Source organism: Myxocyprinus asiaticus, chromosome 13 (assembly GCF_019703515.2).
Source record: "Myxocyprinus asiaticus isolate MX2 ecotype Aquarium Trade chromosome 13, UBuf_Myxa_2, whole genome shotgun sequence".
In the NCBI taxonomy this organism is placed as follows: domain Eukaryota; kingdom Metazoa; phylum Chordata; class Actinopteri; order Cypriniformes; family Catostomidae; genus Myxocyprinus; species Myxocyprinus asiaticus.
The window spans coordinates 8,062,036-8,082,380 of NC_059356.1; the positions used below are offsets into that span (position 1 = coordinate 8,062,036).

The 20,345-nt window shown below is 38.6% G+C and overlaps 2 protein-coding genes across 5 annotated transcripts; both read left to right on the forward strand.

The window, feature by feature from the left end:
- The first annotated feature begins 165 nt into the window (after nt 1-165).
- LOC127450428 (mapk-regulated corepressor-interacting protein 1) lies at nt 166-9,913 on the forward strand. Of its 3 annotated transcripts, none has more exons than XM_051714541.1 (5): nt 166-245; nt 614-696; nt 911-1,026; nt 5,256-5,360; nt 9,170-9,913. In XM_051714541.1, the coding sequence occupies exons 2-5, from the start codon at nt 689-691 to the stop codon at nt 9,232-9,234; spliced, it is 294 nt and encodes a 97-aa protein (XP_051570501.1). In that variant the 5' UTR covers nt 166-245; nt 614-688; the 3' UTR covers nt 9,235-9,913. The 3 variants fall into 3 exon arrangements, with proteins under 3 accessions (XP_051570501.1, XP_051570502.1, XP_051570503.1); XM_051714542.1 differs by having other exon boundaries at nt 238-261; XM_051714543.1 differs by lacking the exon at nt 166-245 and adding an exon at nt 288-479.
- A 3,579-nt stretch (nt 9,914-13,492) lies between these two features.
- LOC127450400 (THO complex subunit 4-A-like) lies at nt 13,493-19,261 on the forward strand. 2 transcript variants are annotated; one of them, XM_051714488.1, is made up of 6 exons: nt 13,493-13,861; nt 15,720-15,869; nt 15,954-16,101; nt 18,530-18,596; nt 18,681-18,864; nt 18,954-19,261. In XM_051714488.1, exons 1-6 carry the CDS (start codon nt 13,610-13,612, stop codon nt 18,966-18,968), a joined length of 816 nt encoding a protein of 271 aa, XP_051570448.1. In that variant the 5' UTR covers nt 13,493-13,609; the 3' UTR covers nt 18,969-19,261. The 2 variants fall into 2 exon arrangements, with proteins under 2 accessions (XP_051570448.1, XP_051570449.1); XM_051714489.1 differs by lacking the exon at nt 13,493-13,861 and adding an exon at nt 13,868-14,699.
- Nucleotides 19,262-20,345: the final 1,084 nt, after the last annotated feature.

Here is a 20,345-nt window from a genome sequence, read left to right on the forward strand (position 1 = left end):
TTGGCTGAAAACATCCAGTGACATAGTGATAAGACTGATTATTACATTTTGACAATTATAATTACAATACATGTTAGCATGCTAAACTGTTTTATAACAACAAACTGCGCGTCATCAAATGTAAATATTCTGCGCGCGCATGCGCTCTTCTCGCAGTTTGTTCAGCTGACCCGGAAATAATTGGTTGGCATTAGCAACGTTTCGGCCGAGTAAGGCCGAAGAAAGAAAGAAAAACACACAGACAGGTTTGATTCTCGTCGTGTATGTGCTTTTCGTGAAATGTCATTGATTCTCAGTCTTTCGCGGTCTGTTTGTTCAGTCGGCAACAGTTTCCCACTATGACAACACATGCTAGCAGACAACAGATAAACAATAACAAACACTTGAGAGACTGCAATATCTTCCGTGATTTACGTTTTGTCGTCTCTCTGTCCTATCAGAAATCTGTCTGTGTGTAATACCAATGTCTCCGCTCAGATGTAAATATTACTGATGTTTTAATTGATTGATGGCGCTGCTGCATACGGTGGATTTTGTTTTCAGTTTTAGTTTTTGTTAATGATGTATTTCATTCAAATGTACTTTGATGACAGTCACTGTCTTCTTTCTAAAGGAAACACGTTGAAGAACAGGCAAACTACCCTGTGAAGCCTCATATTAAGATTGTGAGGCAAGAGACATTAGCAGAATGACTAGGTAAGTTTTTTTAATTATTAATCATAATAACTCATAATATACAGTAAACCCTTAATTCAGACTATTATTTTATAATAGTAGAATCAGTATTATTCTTACTATTATTCTATTTATAGATTATTATTATTCTAAAATGTGAAAAAATAGAAAAAATAAAGAATGAGTGCCTGCATCTTGTCGCAATCTTATTAAATGGTTTCTACGTTTCTTCCAGCTCTTCTACTCCTAGAATGCACACATACAAGAGGACTTCCAGCCCTCGGTCACCAACGAATACAGGAGAGATTTTCACACCAGCACATGAAGAAAATGTGCGCTTTATCTATGATAGTAAGTCTGCTTCATAATTCAGCATTATTTTTACCTACAGTGTTCCTGCAGTCATTGAAAACTTGGAAAATCACAGAATTTGTCAAGTTGTGATTTCTAGGTCTGAAAAAGTAATGTAATTTTCTGTAGGCTATACATTTCTGTAGTCAGTATAGTAGGAAGTGACGCTATTAATCATACACACCCTACTTGTTGTTTTATTTTGAAATATGAAAACGTATTTAAAAACAATATTCTGTATTTAAAAAGATTTTTTGAGATTCTGCATATATTTATAATGCATAAATAACTTTTTTGTCATGTGGCCTTAAAAGGAACAGCACCATTAACCCCCATTGTTCCAAATTATGCTGCGCTAAAGTCCCCTAAGTTTGTACTTACAAAGGTGGAAGTCGTAAATACGATGTGATGTATGTCAAGTGATTTGAGTTGGAAAGAATTCACCCATTTTGCACTTACAAAGACAGGAAGCTTTTTAGCACCAATGCAACCAAATGAAATGCAAAACCGCGCATTAGGTCTGTAATTGATGCATTATCTGTCTATTTTATCATTATCGTGCTGCCACACATATAATGATGGGAAATGTAGTTTTGTTGCACACACCTGTTGCTTCATAAACCAGCTAAATGAGTCTTATTTCCTGGCAAGTTTTATTGCTATTCTTCATTAACAGTACATTTACATTTATTTATTTGGCAGATGCTTTTATTGAAAGTGACTTACAAAAGAGGAATAATACAACATTAGCTATTCATCTTAAGGAGACAGTGGTATGAAACGTGCTGCATTACCAAGGTTTACTAGCATCAGAATAGTAGTATCCAAGACAGATTAGAGTGCAACAAGAATATATATAATTTTTATTTAAAATGTATTTTCTAAAATGTGTTTTTAGCCGTTTTTTTTTTTTTTTTTGAAGACAGAGAGTGAGTCTGCTTCACGGATGGAGTTGGGAAGGTCACTCCACCAAAGTGGTATAGTGAATCCGAAAGTTTGGGAAAGTGTTTTGGTGCCTCTTTGTGTTGGTACAACAAGGTGATGTTCCTTAGCCGACCGCAGTTTTCTGGTGGGAACGTAGCTCTGCAGAAATTATTTTAGGTATGATGGAGCAGACCCAGTGACTATTCTGTATGCCAGCATAAGAGCCTTGAATTTGATACGTGCATCAACCGGCAGCCAGTGGAGAGAGACAAGGAGTGGTGTAACATGCGCTCTCTTTGGTTCATTAAAGGCCAGATGTGCTGCTGCATACTGGATCATTTGCAGGGGCCTAATTGTGCATGCAGGGAGGCCTGCAATGAGAGTGTTACAGTAGTCCAGTCTAGTTATGACAAGTGACTGAACAAGAAGTTGTGTGGCATGTTCAGAGAGGAAGGGTCTTATTTTCCTGATATTGTAGAGTGTAAATCTACATGATTGTGCTGTCTTTGAGATGTGGTCTGTGAACTTGAGTTGGTTATCAATGTTACCCCTAGATTTCTGGCCGTTTTGGAAGGCGTTACTCTAGTTGAACCCAGCTGCATGGTGATGTTGTGTTCAACAGCAGGGTTGGCTGGAAAGACAAGGAGCTCAGTCTTCACTGGGTTAAGTTGCTGGTGGTGTTCCTTCATCTAGGCCGAGATTCGAGCAGTCACCATGGTGTCGTTGGGCTGGAAAGACAAGTAGATCCGTGTGTCATTGCCCTAGCAGTGGTAAGAGAAACCATGTGCCTGAATGATGGGTCCAAGTGATATTGTGTATATAGAGAAGTGGCCCAAGTACTGAGCCCTGAGGTACCCCGGTAAGTAGCTGATGTAACTTTGACACCTCACCTCTCCAGGCTACCTTGAAGGACCTACCTGAAAGATAGGAATTAAACCAGTAAAGCACAGTTTCTGTGATGCCCAGATTAGAGAGGGTGCAGAGTAGGATCTGATGGTTGACTGTGTCAAAGGCTGTAGAAAGGTCCAGTACAATCAGGATGGATGATCTGGATCCAGCTCTCGCTCCAGCGACTCAGTGACAGACAACAGGGCAGTCTCGGTGGAGTGTCCACTTTTGAAGCCTGACTGATTGTCATCCAGCAGTTTGTTCTGTGAGAGATAGGCAGAGATCTGATTGAAAACTGCCCTTTCAAGTGTTTTCACCATGAATGGGATGAGAGAGACTGGTCTGTAGTGTTCTACTTGTGTGGGGTTAAGTGTAGATTTATTGAGCAGCGGGGTTATTCGACCCTGCTTAAATGTAGTGGGAAAAATGCCTGTAAGTAGTGATGTGTTAATTATGTGTGTGAATGCAGGTAGGATGGACAGAGAGATGGTTTTGAGAACGTGGGAAGGAATGGGGTCAAGGGAACAGGTGGAGAGGAGAGAACATAGAGACAGAAGAGCTGCATACAGGAGGTGGGTATTTGAGAGGGTGTGGTGGTGAGAATGTATTGCTGATGGCTGTAACCTTATTAGTAAAAAATGTGGCAAAGACATCTGCTGTCAGTGATGTGTCAGGCGGTGGAGGGGGAGGACAGAGAAGTGTGTTGAATGTTCTAAACAAGCTGCGAGTGTCTGTGGTGCTGTTGATCTTGTCCTGGTAATAGGAAGTTTTTGCAGATTTAACGTTATCTGAAAAAGATGCAAGCAGAGACTGATACTTACCCAGATCTGCTGGATCTTTAGATTTCTGCCATCTCCTCCCAGCTGCCCTGAGGTCAGTCCGATGTTCACGAAGAATGTCAGAGAGCTAGGGGCTGGGTGGTTTCATACATGCTGGCCTAGAGGAGAGAGGACAGATGCTATCTAGACAGGTTGTTAAAGTAGAGCTTAGTGTGTCTGTGGCAGTGTTTACATCCAGGGTGGAAAATAAGTTTTGTGTGGGAAGAGAGGTAGAGACAGCAGTGGAAAGGCATGTGGGTGAAAGAGAATGGAGGTTACGGCGAAAGGAAACCAAAGGCGGAGTCTGTTTTAATATAGATGGGAGAGTCATGTTGAATTTAACAAAGTAGTGATGTACATGTAAAGTGTACAGAAACATGTAAAGGAGTAACAAGAATATATGTGTTGGTAAAGTTACGTGTAAAAATGAGGTCCAGCTGGTTGCCCGATCTGTGAGTTGCTGTAGTGCTTAGCCTTTCCAAGTCAAACCAGGCCAGAAGAGCATGAAGTTCAATGGCCTGGGGCTTGTCTTGGTGTATGTTGAAATCTCCAAGAACCACAAGTGGCCTACCACCTTCAAGGAAGGAGGACATCAGGACATCCAGCTCCTCAAGAAAGTTTACCAGCTGACCTGGAGAGCGATAGATGACAACAACATGGATTTTTGTGGGTTACAGTGTAGTAATAGCATGAAATTCAAAAGAAGTATTGTTACATAGAGAGTAGTGTGGTGAAAATATCCAGTTGTTTGGAATGAGCAAACCTGTTCCCTCACCCCTACCAGTATGTCGAGCGGTGTGAGAGAAGTTGTTGTTGGAGAGAGCAGGGGTGTTGCTGTATCCTCTGGATGTATCCATGTTTCTATCAACAGTACAACAAATGCATACATACTAAACTGTACAGTCAAAATCCAAAAAAAGAAAAAAAAGAATTATTACCAATAACAATTTGCTTCCGCCTCTTTGGACTTCATTTTGGCCATTTGTAACAAAACATAACATGAGTGTTTAAATGAGAGGTTGGTGTTAGATTTAATACCCAGTTTATTAAAAGGCTGTTCACTTATCTATAGGAAAACATGTTACGCTTGATTTGGGTGGGCTTATTTGGTTCATGTGCTCAAATGTAAAATAAACACTTAGCTTGAAATTGGCTCTTTTTGAGTGTAATCTTTGTTTTTTAAAAGGTATGACAACTCTGTACCTAAAGTGACTTCCACTTGACTCGTGTCAGGCCGTCAACGCACCACTCAATGGAAGTGTCAAGCGCCGCTTTGACCTCCACATGACAAGCATTGCAGATAGCGTCACGGAGGGGCGATTTGACAAGTTTGCCAGGCAAAAAAGTGGGAGGTGTGCACAGTAAACCCTTAGAAAGGTCAGCGGCGATAGGGTCAAAGCTGAAATTGTTTGAAGTTTGAGCATCGCGTCGTAACTCTTAACAGAAGCGTGATGCTAGTGCTTCGCTCCATAGAGTTCAATGTATGGGGCAACGCTGATGCGAGTCATGTGGAAGCCCCTTTAAGACTGTGTATTGTGTTAGAATGTATAACTGGCTTTCAAGATACAAATGTTGTCATGTTTTATGTTTTCTCTCTAGCATGGCTTTGTGTTTTGAGAGACATTAAATCCCCACAAAACAGTGAACGTAATGACCGTGGACCACAGGAGTATGTGGAGAAAAACCCTAATCCCAACCTACGCTGTAAGTTGTTTATCATGTAAACTTTTCTCAAGGCAAGACAATTACTGAACAGATTGAGTGTGTTTACATGCACGATCTTACACCTGTTATGCTTAATGACCCGACAACCTGCAAATGGCTTAACCTGTTTTTCTTTTATCGGGGAAAGGTAATTTCAGGCTTAAGCGTAAACCGATCATCACAAATTTTCCTATTAGCCCGATTTCACTCTAAATGTAAACACCTTCAATGACTTCCTGCGACTTAAGATAGGGAATACCTTGATTTTCCATGTGCCATTATGTCTTGTGCAGGGTCGAGCGCTCAGCTTTTCAAAGTATATTATTGTGACTGCGAGCTCGTATTAGAGGTAGGCTGATATATCAGTTTTACCGATTAATCAGCACTGGTAGTAGAATTATCGTTATCGGCAAAGGTGCAGATAAATGCAGATAGTTGCCAATAGTTTTTTGTTTTTCTGTTTATTCCTCCTTTCTCTGTGGCCGGCACGGGAGGATTCTACAGTTAGAACGCCTTTGTTCTACACTATAACAGCAGCCTCTAGAAGTGAAATAAAAACAATCACGTGGATCTATGGGCTGTATCCAAATCTTTCATTGACTATATTCAACATATTTGTATCCTTTTTGTTTTATGCATATTTTGTTTAGATGATCAAGTTTTTTTAATTAATGCGATAACATGCAAAGAAATATTTGACTACATGCAAATGTGCCCCATCAGTACATATCTTGTGAATAATAATAATAATAAGTTCCTCATTAAACCTCATCTGCTGAAATATATATTGTGGAATAAGTGGAGCTGGAGCTGCCACTCCACTGAAGCTAAATTTGCACGTCGAGCATCTTTAAAGGAAACACCCCGGCATTACATCTTAAATGCGGTTATATTTAATGCTTTATAGCTTTATTAAAGTTCAAATAATAAGGAAGCAGATCATGTAAATAACTACAAACTCAGAAACTGGCATTTCTCTGTGCAGTCAGCACCTGTTCTATGAGTTGCCTGAAGTGTCCCTATCTAAGGGGGAGAGATTTAAACTGCACCCGGCTGATGCACACTCTGTCACAGGGATGCTCGTCCCTCATGCGCGCTTGCTGCAGCTAGATTATAACGTGATGACTCGTGACTTATTGAATTACAAAATATGTGTCACTGCATTTCTTAATGTGAAGAAAATTGGTTTCTTAATAAGCTTTATTAATAAGAGAGAGTTTGTTTTTTTGCGAGTTAAAGATGGATTGAAGTGAACAGAAAGGTGAGAGAGGGTAGTCTTCACCCCATTATACACTGCAACAAAATATGTTTTTGTTTTGGCTTGTTTTCCAATATAAATATCTAAAACTCTTTTAAAACAATGTACATTTACTTTAGCAGCTATATATAGTATAAAGTATAGCTATATGCTAAAGAAATGTTTTTTATCTGAGAATGTTGAATATAATATTAAAAATATAAATATTTTTAAATATCTAAAAAATTCTTTAAAAAGATGCATTCACCTGAGAAGCAGCATATAAGATATTTAGACTTGCTTTTAGAGAATAGATCTTGAATACAAGTATATTTTGTCTTTACTCGCAGAGTAATAACCAAGTGAAAAATACACTTATATACAAAATACACTTATATTTTAGATACATTCTCTTAAAGCAAGTCTAAATATCTTATATGTTGCTTCTCAGGTGAACGTATCTTGTTTTAATGATTTTTAGACCATTTTAAATGGAAAACAAGACAAAAACACTTGATAACAATAGGATTTTATTGTAGTGAATTTTTACTTAATTAAACTTAAAGTTTTTATTCTTTCTTTAATTCAGTGAATGTCATCCAGAGGTCCTCTTTATTTTTTAGTAAGCACGTTTAATAAAATATTTAATAAAAAGTCAGGGCACAAGCTGAATAATCGGTTAAGAGTTAATGATTAATCATTGCAATAATCGCCCGAATAGTTGAATAATCGTTCCAATAATCATTAGATTAGTCGATAATCAAAATAATCATTAGTTGCAGCCCTACGACGCATGCACACTACGGCTCATTTAGTTCAGTCAATGGCAGACGATGTGCACAGTCACATGTCTTGAAAAACTATGTGGATAGTTTGCGCGTACTGTGCTGATGATGGAATTTGTCACCCGCACTGTGCGTGAAACGTAGCGGCACATGGAAAACCAAAGAATACTTCAGCCTTTACTCAATGTGAATATGTGTTGTGCTCACGCCTGTGTATGTTTTAACAACAAACAATCACATGTGAACTGCCCAAATACAAACAGCACATTACATGCCCAAACAGAAACAGGAACATATTGGATCACTGCTACACAACAATAAAGGATGCATATCGCTCTGTCCCTAGAGCACATTTGGGACTTTCTGATCACTGTCTGGTTCATCTTCTTCCAACCTACAGACAGAAATTAAAATCAGCCAAGCCTGTAGTAAGGACTGTAAAGAGATGGACCACTGAAGCAGAGCTGGAACTACAAGCCTGCTTTGACTGCACTGATTGGAGTGTTTTTGAGGCTGCAGCCACAGACCTGGACGAGCTCACAGATACTGTTACATCATATATAAGTTTCTGTGAGGATATGTGCATTCCCACTAGGACTTATTTAACGTTCAACAATGACAAACCATGGTTTACAGCAGGCCTTCGTCAGGCCAAAGAGGATGCTTACAGGGGTGGGGATAAAGTCTTGTACAGTCAGGCCAGGAACACACTGAATAAGGAAATCAGAGTGGCTAAAAGAAGATACTTTGAGAAGCTGAAGAACAAGTTTTCAGCTAACGACCCTGCATCAGTTGGAGTGGCATGAAACAACTTACGAATTACAGGACTTCTTCCCCAACCCTGTGGTGGACCAACAACTGGCTGACGACCTGAATGTGTTCTACTGTAGATTTGAAAGGCCCAATCTCACACCCCACACCCATTCTGACCTTCACTTCACACAAACACCAACACCACTGTCATCAGCCTCATCCGAGATGGCGATGAGTCTGCATACAGAAGGGAGGTTGAACAGCTGGCTGTCTGGTGCAGTCAAAACAACCTTGAGCTGAACACGCTCAAAACGGTGGAGATGACTGTGGACTTTAGGAGGAACACCCCAACACTGACACCCCTTACCATTCTAAACAGCACTGTGGCAGCAGTGGAGTCATTCAGGTTACTGGGCACTACCGTCTCACAGGACCTGAAGTGGGAGACACACATTGACTCCATTGTGAAAAAGGCCCAGCAGAGGTTGTACTTCCTTCGCCAGTTGAGGAAGTTCAACCTGCCACAGGCGCTGCTGATATAGTTTTACTCAGCAGTCACTGAGTCTGTCCTATGCACTTCAATAACTGTCTGGTTTGGTTCATCTATGAAATCAGATATCAGAAGACTACAAAGGACAGTTCAGACTGCTGAGAGGATTATTGGTTGCTGCCCTCCCTTCAAGAACTAAACACTTCCAGAGTGAGGAAAAAGGCTGGAAAAATCACTCTGGATCCCACTCACCCTGCCCACTACCTTTTTGATCTGTTGCCTTCTGGCTGACGCTTCAGAGCTCTGAGCACCAGAACCGTCAGGCACAGGAACAGTTTTTTCCCTCAGGCTATCCATCTCATGAACAGTTAACCTCTTCTGCCATTACATTCCCTTGCACTGTATATAATAGATTTGTATTAGATTTGCACATTTTAAGACATAATAAAAAAAAATTTGTGCCAGTGAGTTTTACATTTAATTGATATTGCATAACTGATAATGCAATATGTTTGAAACTTAATTTCTTTCTTATTTCTTTCAGCTTTTATACCAGTTGACCTGAGTGACCTTAAGAAGCGGAACACACAAGACTCCAAAAAGTCTTAGACCGTTCCCTGGCTCTTTGTGATCCAGCAGTTTTTTTTTGTTTTTGTTTTTTGTCCTCCGTATAACATTTGGGACCGTTTAAATCTACCAATCTTCTGTCAGCCAACAAAAAGCCACAAGCCAGGATATTTGGCCACATTAGTCAAGAAAGCCTTTCTCTTCTCTGCCTCATGGACCTGTGGACTGGACTTACAGGCTGACATCTATTTATGCATTACATTTCCAAGAGCCGTTTGAGAGGCCATTCCCTTTTTTCATGTTTGTCTGGGCTCTCTGTTCCAGTAAAGTTTCATGGAATTTTTTTCCCCATGGTTTTGGGTTTAGAAATTTCCTTGTGCACTTTTTCTTTTATTTTGCCAAGAACAGTTGCTTATTCTGTTGGACAGTGTCCACACAAACTTTCTGTCGACGGGATACAGTCCTGTAATCTGCTCCTTGTTCAAACACATTCATTACCAGGAGCAGAGTATTGAAGGGCTGACTGTTCAGTTAGTTTGAGAGATTGAAGAAATATAGGAAGTTTTGTCTGAAAGCACAGGCAAGTTTGGCTCGCCAAATATTTTTAGTAGATAAACCTCCATTTTTAACAATTGATTCCTTCAAGAACTTGAAGTAAACTTTTCCACATCTTTCATTCCCAGTCTTTAAAAAAATTAAAATAAAGATGACTTTTATGCTATCTCAACTTCTCCGCATTATATTTATCTCATTGTATCTCTTTAAAGATAATATAAAATCAAAAGTGAAGTTTGTGACTTAGTTAATATCTGTTGGCTTTGAAGCCATCTACATGCTTGTGTACTTTTAAAAGGTGACAAAATTGAACTTTTAACAGACATATCATGCATTTAAATTTCACCGTTTTCTGAATTAAGAATTCATAGAGGTTTTAGCTCTTTTGTTGTATTATGTTGTTTTGTGTGATGTCACCATTAGGGTGATCTGTGACCCCTTTGGTGAAGTTGGACCCTGTTAACAGTATCCCAGTAAGTGTACTTGCATCTAGTTACCTTAGCTTAAATAGTTAATTTCATAATATATGAACACCAAGTTAAGTGAACTTAATTACACGTTGAACTTAAGTTTTGTAGACGTCATTACTCAGTTTAATTGAGAGAACGAGTTTACTCAGTCAATTGAGTACAATGTGTAGTCAACCTATTATGGTTTTCAGTGTATGTGAATGAAATGCTATTGGCTATTTTTTATTTTATTTTTTTTAAAGGACAAGCATGTTTGATGTGTCCCATTCCAACTTCCTCTTTCAATAGAAAATGTCAACACAGGAAACAGAACTTCGCTCCTCAAAATATTTAGGTCTTAAAAGCTGCATGCCTTCTGTTGTTAAGCCAAACTGTTCCTTGCATTTAGAAACATATATTCATTCAGAGCACATAGAACAAATCAGTTTTAAGGAATGGGAATGTACAGAATGAACTTTAAATCATGTATTGCAATGGTGCACCATCTGCATTTAGGCTAATTCAAGAGATGATTTGGGTTTTAATAATCCACAATCTCCTGTGATTGTATTATCTGTACACTCTTAAAAAATAAAGGTTCCAAAAAGGGTGTTTCACGGCAATGCCATAGAAGACCCCTTTTTTGTTTCCCAAAGAACCTTTCTGTGAAAGGTTCCTAAAAGAACCATTTTTAAGAACTTTTTTTTTTTTTGTCTAAAGAACCTTTTTCCACTACGAGGTTCTATGGATGTTAAAGGTTCCTCATGGAACCATGTGTGCTGATAAAGAACCTTTATTTTTAAGAGTGTAGATTATCATGTTTCTGAAGGCCAACCTATTTGTGAAGTTTAGCTATTTCCGGTGGCCTTTGTCAATATCTGTTTTTAAGTTTTATTTACTGACTTTTTTGTTTTCATAAAAGGAAAGTAGTTTGGGTGTTTTTAACACCTGTATCATGATCAGGACAAATCAAAACTGCCTAAAGCTTTGACAGAAGGCAATTAAGAGGATTTAAAAATGAATATTAACCTTTACTCAAAATGAACAAAGGTGTCTGTTATCCACTGAGAGAGGTATTTCTCACCTGCTAACTGTTTTAAACAGAAATACAAAATTCATGCATTTAGAGTTTGTTTTGATGGAGGGAAGGTTTCAGTTTGTGATTTTGAAAATCTAACATGCATGTCCATCTTTCTGTGGCCATTCAACCAGAAGAAGCGCACCATGAAGAATGCTGGATTTTCATGGTAACATGGTACATATTATAAAATATATACCTATGTATTCCCATAAACAATGTTCACAAATATTCAAGTTTTCAGCTGTTTTAGTAGAGATTCAAACAGGTAAAATGCAAATAAAGACTGAAGGATAAAAACAGGCAAAGGAGACAGAAAAAAGGTAAGAAACTATCACTCTAGAGATGATTTAACCCTCAGAGGCCCAACTATCAACAACATTGTGCATTTTCTTTTTTTTCCTCCATTAAAGTGTTTTTAGTAAGCCATTGATTATAATTATTTTATTATTTTTTTTAGGCATATTTTGTTCTGGAGTGAATTTTGAATGACATTAGCAAATAATGGCAGTCAGTGGGAAAATATTTTCTTCGGAGGAAATGTGTGATCGTAGCAAGCTGTGAAATTAGCTTTTTTTTCTGCAAAAACTGTTGTGTGTAAGTTTGCTTTTTACAGCTTTTTTTTTTTTACAGTCATATAAATATGTATTATTTAAGTGCTTTAAATGACATTTTCTGATGCCGAGTTCAGAATGGCATACTACCGTACTAATCTTTCTATTTCTGCCATAGACTATATGACAGAAGTAGTAAGAGTAGTATGGGTAGTATTTTGTATTTGAACTTTTATCACGATAATGCTTTATCTCCATTGTAAAGTAATGCTTACAATTAGTATATTTGCATGTTAAATTTATAATGAAATCTGTATCGTCTTTGGAATGGTCTATCACATAGCAATTAAAAACAGTATGCCTAGTAACATATCAGAGAAAACACCTGTAAAATACTATTAGCAGTTTAATAATATTTTCAGTGAAGCATTGTAGGCCAGGGGTTTTTAAAGTTTTTTATGCCACAGACCCCCAAATATGGTGACCCCTTTGCAAGGAAACCCCTTCCAAAAAATACAAAGGCAGTAACATATTTTCATGTGTAAAGACCTCTTCATGTTAGAAAAATAGTGTGATATTATAGACATATGTTGTTTGCGAAATTAAATAATTGGATTTTATATTGTCATTGTTCTAAGCTCAATTTTTTGTATTAAGCTGACAACATCTTGTTTCTACATTAGATGTATAAACCTTAAGAAAAACCTTTTCAATTCTATTCAAATCTATTTTTAGTCCTTAGAAAACAGAATGAAACTGTAACATTTCAAATTTGGTAAATGTTTACACACAAATTTTTCCATGGTCCCCCTTGTGGCCCCCTGAGGGTCGTGGGACCCCAGTTTGAAACTTATGGTAGAACTGGGGGAACTATCATATTGATTAATATTATTAATATTGATAATACATTCACAGCAAAAATGGTTCTTTTCGAGCCACAAAGCTCTGTTTGTAGTTATTCTTAAAGGAATATTCCAGGTTCAATACAAGTTAAGCTCAAACAACAGCATCTGTGGCATAATTTTGATTACCACAAAAATTCATTTGGACTTGTCGGCCCTTTTCTTTTTAAAAAGCAAAAATTTAGGTTACAGTGAGACACTTACAATGGGAGTGAATGGGGCCAATTTTTGGAGGGTTTAAAGGCAGATATGCGAAGCTTGTAATTTAAAAAAAGTTGTTGTAACATTGTTTAAATCATCATTTTTTACAGTTGTTTTAGGGTTTGTTGACATTACATCGTCATGGCAAGGAAGTTGTAAAATTACATTTAACTTTACACAGAAAAGGTCAGTAAGTGATTTTATCTCACTAAAATCATATTAACACGCATGTTGTTTATGTCTTGTGTCTATACTTTTGAAACAGTGAATATTTTAACATTTACGGATTGACACCCATTCACTTCCATTGTAAGTGCCTCACTGGAACCTTGATTTTTGCTTTTTTTTTAAAGAAAAGGAGGGACCAGTCTAAATTAATTTTTGTGGTAATTAATATTATGCCACAAATGCTGTTGATAGAGCTTAACTTGTATTGAACCCGAAATATTCCTTTAAATAAGGAATAAACTTGTGCTTTCCTGACAAATGGAACCCTAAACAGGAAGTGATCATCACACTGTTCTACGTAATAGGCGTTTCCGCTATAAATTTCACGCTGGCGTCAGCGACGTCGTTTCCTCTTGTGAGTGAACGGTAGCGTAGGGGCAGAGTAGCACAGCACGTACTATTTGTGTTTTTAAGCTAACGATAGTGTGTAGCGTTAACAGGGGCCACACAATGGCAGACAAGATGGATATGTCCTTAGACGACATCATCAAGCAAACCAGGCAGCAGCGCGGTGGAGGCGGGCGCGGCGGCGGGAGAGGAGGCCGCGGCAGCCGGGGAGGCACAGGCGGAGGCCGCGGCGGTGGCGCCGGGCGGCTTGGAAATACAGGCGGAGGCTTCGGAGGCCGCGGCGGAGGATCGGGCCCCATGAGGAACCGCCAGAACCTGAGCCGCGGCAGAAGCAGACCTACGCCGTACAGCAGGGTAGGAGAAAGCGGAGAAAATCACGGGCACATCCACATGCCTGGGTGAAGTCCGTTGTTGTCTTTCTAGGCTGCCGGCCGCACATGCCCCTGGAGTTTCTCTGGGAGTGTAGTGCGGAGAAGCTCTGTAGATATATATTGTGCATAATGTGTTCTCTCCCTAAGCCCGCGTGTCTTGCCGTCCGTGTGGAGCGTGAAGCGGCGGCCTCGGCAACATCGTGGCTCGGAGCGGCTTTTCTCCGCCATTTTGGAGACGGCTGATCTTTTTCATGCACGCAGTTTGTTCCCCTTTCTTTGTTTTCGACGACATCCAGCGATCTGCATTGATGTTTCAAAATCCTACCATTTTTGCTGCAATTAAAGCCCAACTAAAAGAAGGCCTTCAGTCCTCGGTGGAAATCTTCCTTTGTTTGGGAGGGTGTTCATTGTCGAATATCGCTGAAAGCAGAAATATAGTAACCTAGTGTTAAATCCCCCAACATGATGGATGGATGGACTTTGACCATCTTGGTCCACCGATTTTTGGAGATCCCCCCTCCTAAATTGTAGTGTTGTTTACTAATATTAATAAGTGAAGTGTTTATGTAACCACAGCAAAATGGCGTGGGTTCAAAATGGACGCTCAGTGGTCGCCGTGGGCAGCTTTACATCCCAACAATGGACACTTTTCCACTCTTTTTTAATCATCTATGGACATCACCTGTGATTTTACCCACTGGAGACCCCTGGAACATCCATATCAACCCAGTGGAGGCATGCTGGGAATTATTTGGATTGAACGGCAAGCGGCAAAAAAGACTCTTGGGGTGAATGGTAGCCGGATGGGTGCTACCAAAAGGGTGGGCACGTTATCAAGCGTGTATGCTACAAAGTGTTTATTTTTCTTAAAGGGACAGTTCACTCAAAAATGAAAATTCCCTCATTTATTCACCCTCATGTCATCCCAGATGTGTATGACTTTCTTTATTCTGCAGCACACAAATATTTTTAAGACAATCTCTGCTCTCTTGGTCCGTACAATGCAAGTGAATGGTGACCAGAACTTTGAAGCTCCATAAAGTACATAAATGCAGCATAAAATACTCCAGTGGTTAAAGCCATGTCTTCAGAAATATGATATTGGTGTGGGTGAGAAACGGATCAATATGTCCTATTTTACTATAAATCTCCACTTTCATTTGTTTTAGGCGATTTTGCATTTTTCGTATATATCGCCACCTACTGGGCAGAAAGAGACTTAAAAAGGACTTAAATATTGATCTGTTTCTCACCCACAGCTGTCATGTCACTTCAGAAGACATGGATTTAACCACTGGAGTCATATGGGTTGCTTTTATGCTGCTTTTATGTACTTTTTGGAGCTTAAGTTTTGGTGCCCATTTACGTACATTGTATGGACCTACAGAGCTGAAAATATTCTTCTAAAAATCTTGTTCAGCAGAAGAAAGTCATGCACATCTAGGATGGTATGAGGGTGAGTAAGTGAGAGAATGTATTTTTGGGTGAACTATTCCTTTAACCTGCTCTTTTGTAATAGTTTACTTTTAAATAAGTTTACATGTAGTGCATTTATACAGTTCTAGATATATATTGAGTTTAGGCTTGCATCGAGTCATTTTAGATGCCTTTTGACTGGCGTTGTACGTTTTTCCTACCATCTGTTCCGTGTCCTGCAACGGTTTACTTGTTTGTAGTGATGGGGTGGGCAGGGATTGCTGGAAATCACAGTGAGTGCACTGGGTGCCCCTGGCCTTGTTGAAGCGGAGCCCCCTGCTTGCCCCAACACCCAGCCGAGTGGACTGTCAGTGACAGACTGGGGAACCGAAGTCAGCAGGTGCGTTCTCTCTCATCTGTTGCAGCCCAAGCAGCTCCCAGACAAGTGGCAGCATGACCTGTTTGACAACGGCTACAGTACCAACGCAGGAGGCGGTGGCGGAGCAGGCATGGAGACCGGCGGCAAACTCCTCGTGTCCAATCTTGACTTTGGCGTCTCTGATGCAGACATCCAGGTATGTATCAATTGATGGATCGAGTTGCACGATTGGCTTTTGTTATGGATTTGTTGTAGCTAAATTAATGCTTTTTTGTCGCAGGAACTCTTCGCAGAATTCGGCACTTTGAAGAAAGCGGCAGTACATTACGATCGGTCGGGACGCAGCCTTGGCACTGCAGATGTTCACTTTGAGAGGAAAGCGGATGCCCTGAAAGCTATGAAGCAGTACAACGGCGTTCCTCTTGACAGTATGTGTGTGTTATCATACAAGCCTCTAATATGAAGTCATTTTTCTTTCCAATAAATTCTGTTCTGGTGTCAGGGTTCCCACATTCATGTAGGGGAGTTTTAAAGGAATATTGTGAATTCAAAACAAGTTAAACTCAATCAACAGCTTTTTTGGCATCATGTTGATTGGCACAACAACAAAAACCAACTCGTCCTTTGCACGCACACAAAAATGTAGGTTGCAGTGAGGCACTTATAATGGAAGGGAATGGGTCTAATTTTTGTAGGGTTTAAACACCGAAATGTATGTTCCATTTCCATTGTATGTGCCTCACTGTGACATAAATTTTTGCTTTTTAAAAAAGAAAAGATCAGAGTCAAAATACATTAATGTGGTAATCAACATTGTGCCACAAATGCTGTTGATTTAGTTTAACTTGTATTGAACCCAGAACGTTTATTTTAAAATTAACATTTCCAGGTCTGGGAAGTCATGGAAAGAATAATATTTAAATCGTGTAAATTTCTGTAGTGAATTTTTGTAGTTATTGGCTGCTCTTTATCTGCTAGAAATTAATCTTGGCTAGGGTTTTTTTTTTTTATTATTTGAATCTTTATCCATTAGCTATTCAAAATGGCAAGTCTTGTGGGAAAAAGTGTTCCCACCACCATGGAAAACCTGGAGATGTCAGGGAATTTTAAAATTGTGCATTTCCAGGCTATTAATAATCTGTAAAGAAAATGTCTATAATTTGTGTAGTTTTTCTCTGTACTTAATTCGTGAGCTTGCTCTTGTGGGGGAGGAGGGGTTCAAGCTGTAGTGATGTCCTATTTGTCAGTGACTCCTTTTGAGTCCGTTCTTTTCAATGAATTAGTCTGTGATTTTTAATTAGCATGTTGATCTGAATGAATAAATATTTAAGATCTCCATCCTAAAATTCCAAATGCCTGGAAAGTAGAGGTCGACCAATAATTGAGGTGGTGGGAAAGGGGAAAAAACAATTAATTGGCAGAATAGTAATTATTTTTTTTACTAGGGAAATCTTTATGTAAGAGTAAGGTGGAGTTGACCTCGTTGCTATGGATGTCACATTTTATGAGCACGCTCTTTTAAATAGTCCAAAGTGACTGGTAGAGGGAAGTGCTATTTGTCAGCTAATATTATTCACAAGATATGAAGTTGGAGACATTATGTATGTGCTGAAGGGGAATGTTTCCATGTAGTTACATTTTTCTTTGCATGCTCTCGTTAATTTAAAATGCTTAATTATCAAGTGAGGATAAAAATATGGATTAATATAGTTAAATATTTACTTGTAAATCCTCACGAGGTGTCTTTTTATTTCACCTCCTAGATGCTGCTGTTATACTGTAGAACCAAACCGTTATAAATGTAGACTTATCCAGCGCTGGCCACAGAGAAACACGGAGGAATAAACAAACAAAACTCTGCTGTAGCCAATGACCGATTGTTACGAAAGCAGATTTCGGCAGGATTAATCAGAGGGGTATTCCAGAAAGCATGGTTAACTTACCGTGACATAAATCCTGAACTCGGTTGATTAACCCAAACTAAATGACAGCACGTTTACTCAAAATGAACAAGTCTGGAAATGTGTGCATTTCTATATACAGTATATGAATTAAAGTGATAAGAAATAAAATCTCTAACCTCTAGTCTATGCTATATCTGTGGTCCATGAAATTATCTAGTTAGTGAAGAATAACGAGTGATTAATTGCTTAAGCTTTTAATTGGCAGACATTACCTACATATTGATACTATGGAATGTCATTTTATAAATAACATTAATATTCATTGACTGAAGGAACTGTAAATAGAATGTGGGTGCTATCATTTTATTCTATGAAATGTTTAGAATAAAAATGATTTATTAGAAGGGCTAAATATAAATACATAAAGCCCTGTCTTCACAGTTAAGGGTGTGGGGGACTTTTCAATGTGTTCTGCGTTAAACATATTACAGTATTAAAAACTTCTTTTTTCAGTGCAGTTTACCGTAATATTGCTTTAAAAGTACAATATTGTGCGTAATCTGAACTTGCACACCCACTGTCGCTATTAAAAGGGCATGCCTGAGCTGACAGTCTCTGAAACTTACTGATGTCAACCTGAAATTAACTATGGAACATAACCTACTCCAGAGCAGGTTATGTTCAGAGAGCAACTGCTATGGCTACTAACATACCCTGAAAGTTACCTCCATTTTTTTAACAGAAAGCTTACTCTGCTTATATCCGTCTACTCTGAGTAAACTTACCCGGGCAAGTCGTTTAACCTGCTTTCTTGAATACCCCTCTGAAACCGATTGATTGGTCTACCTCTACTGGAAACGTCATGGAAATATATTGATCCAAAGGTGTGGAAACCCTGAGGTGTTGAATTGGTTGGCAACTGTTCTAAGGCTTTATATAAACTCTCTTTTAGGTCGTCCAATGAACATACAGCTCGTTACATCGCAGATTGATGCACAGAGGCGGACTCCAATGCAGGGGTAAGGAAGAACAAACAGTTTAATCTGTTTCTGTTTTTCACTATTGTTTGTATGATTGAATTTATTTTCCTTGCTTCCAAACAGTCTTAATCGTGGAGGTGGTGGCATGAACAGAAACAGGATTGGATCCTTCAGCACACAGAAAGGTCGAGGAGGACGTGGCGGTGGAGGATCCAGAGGTCGGGGACGAGGGGGAAGAGGCGGCAACAGCAAACAGCAGCTCTCTGCTGAAGAGTTGGACGCCCAGCTAGATGCCTACAACGCTAGGGTGGGTTAGCATTCAAAGATGCTTTTTTGTTTGAAGTGTCTCTTTTCAAAAAGCCTGGTTGGTAATCTTTCTTTTTGTTCTTCAAACAGATGGACACCAGCTAAATACCAACAGGTCAAGTCTCATTCCCCTCTTTTCCAACGTGGAAGAGTGGACGTCATTGTTATAGCTAATGAACATGCCGGATGTTTTACACTTACGTGTTCAGAAGTGATTTAAATTTGTGTACCAATCTTTCTCATTTTAAAATGCTCGTGTTTTTTACCTGCTTTGTTTTTGTTCCTTTTTCTTTTTGAGAAAAACCTGGTTGAACTGTAGGATTTAGGGGTGGGCTTGTCTGAGCCATCCTTCTGTAGATCATTGTAATAAAACCTGCAGTTATTTCATAACCACACAATGCCTCTGCTGCTTTTTGTGTGCACATTTCTCCTGACTTTGTGAAATGATACACTGGAGAATTGACCGTGTTCGTGTTAATTTAATCGAGCTGTTTTATGCATGGAGCATTTATTTTATTCATTTCAGTTCATGTGTCACTTGCCTGTTTACAGTATTTGTACCAGCCACTAGATGTCTGCAGCTCAATGTTTTGCCTTCTGAAGTACTTCAGCATGGCTGCTGGGTATGACAATGCTAATCTTGTGTAGCAGGTCAAATGGGCACCTAACACTTCTCGATTCTTAATTTTCTATTGTAACTATTGGTCATTATAGTTAAAATTTGAGATTTTGATTAATTAGAAATTATTTTAATTCAAACCTCTCTTATTCAAACCTGGTTAGTCACAGTTTTAACCTACCACATAATCTAACACTTGAAACCTTTAAATATAAAGTTCATTGTATTCAGCAAAAATAAGTGGTATTAAGTTTATTTTTATAATCTCAGGGTACCAAATTTTTATTGCAAGCCCTTTTAACATTCAGTTATATGCAGGATATAAATTGTAATAACCAACACATTTTGATGTCTCTAACTGCATTTTCACTTGTAGAATTTGCTAGTCATTCCACAAATTTTTTTTTTTTAAATCAATTACATTGAAACTAGTGGATATGTCCGTTCCTGATATAAACGACTGAATTAAAACTAGTAAAAATTCTCATTTATATGTAAATGTGTTTCAGCATATTAGATTTGGTGTTTCAGATACCTGAAAATGGACTTTGGAAATGGATTTCTTTTATCAAATATTGATGGACCAACAATTTTAGTGAAAAGAAATAGAGGTTGATTGGATAAGTCAATGTGAGCCCACTTTGAACATTCTTCATATCCTTCCACTTACTGGACAGTTATTGAAATTTGTTTGATATAATCACCTTAAACAAAATTGAATGACAAATTTAGTCTCAAAATAAATGTGCCAATTTCCAGGATATTCATTAGCTACATATATTTGCAACATTTTCTTTTAAATATTAGATCAAACTGCCTCAAAATCAATTTCATAGAACAGGAATATTTTGTAGTGCAGTGTC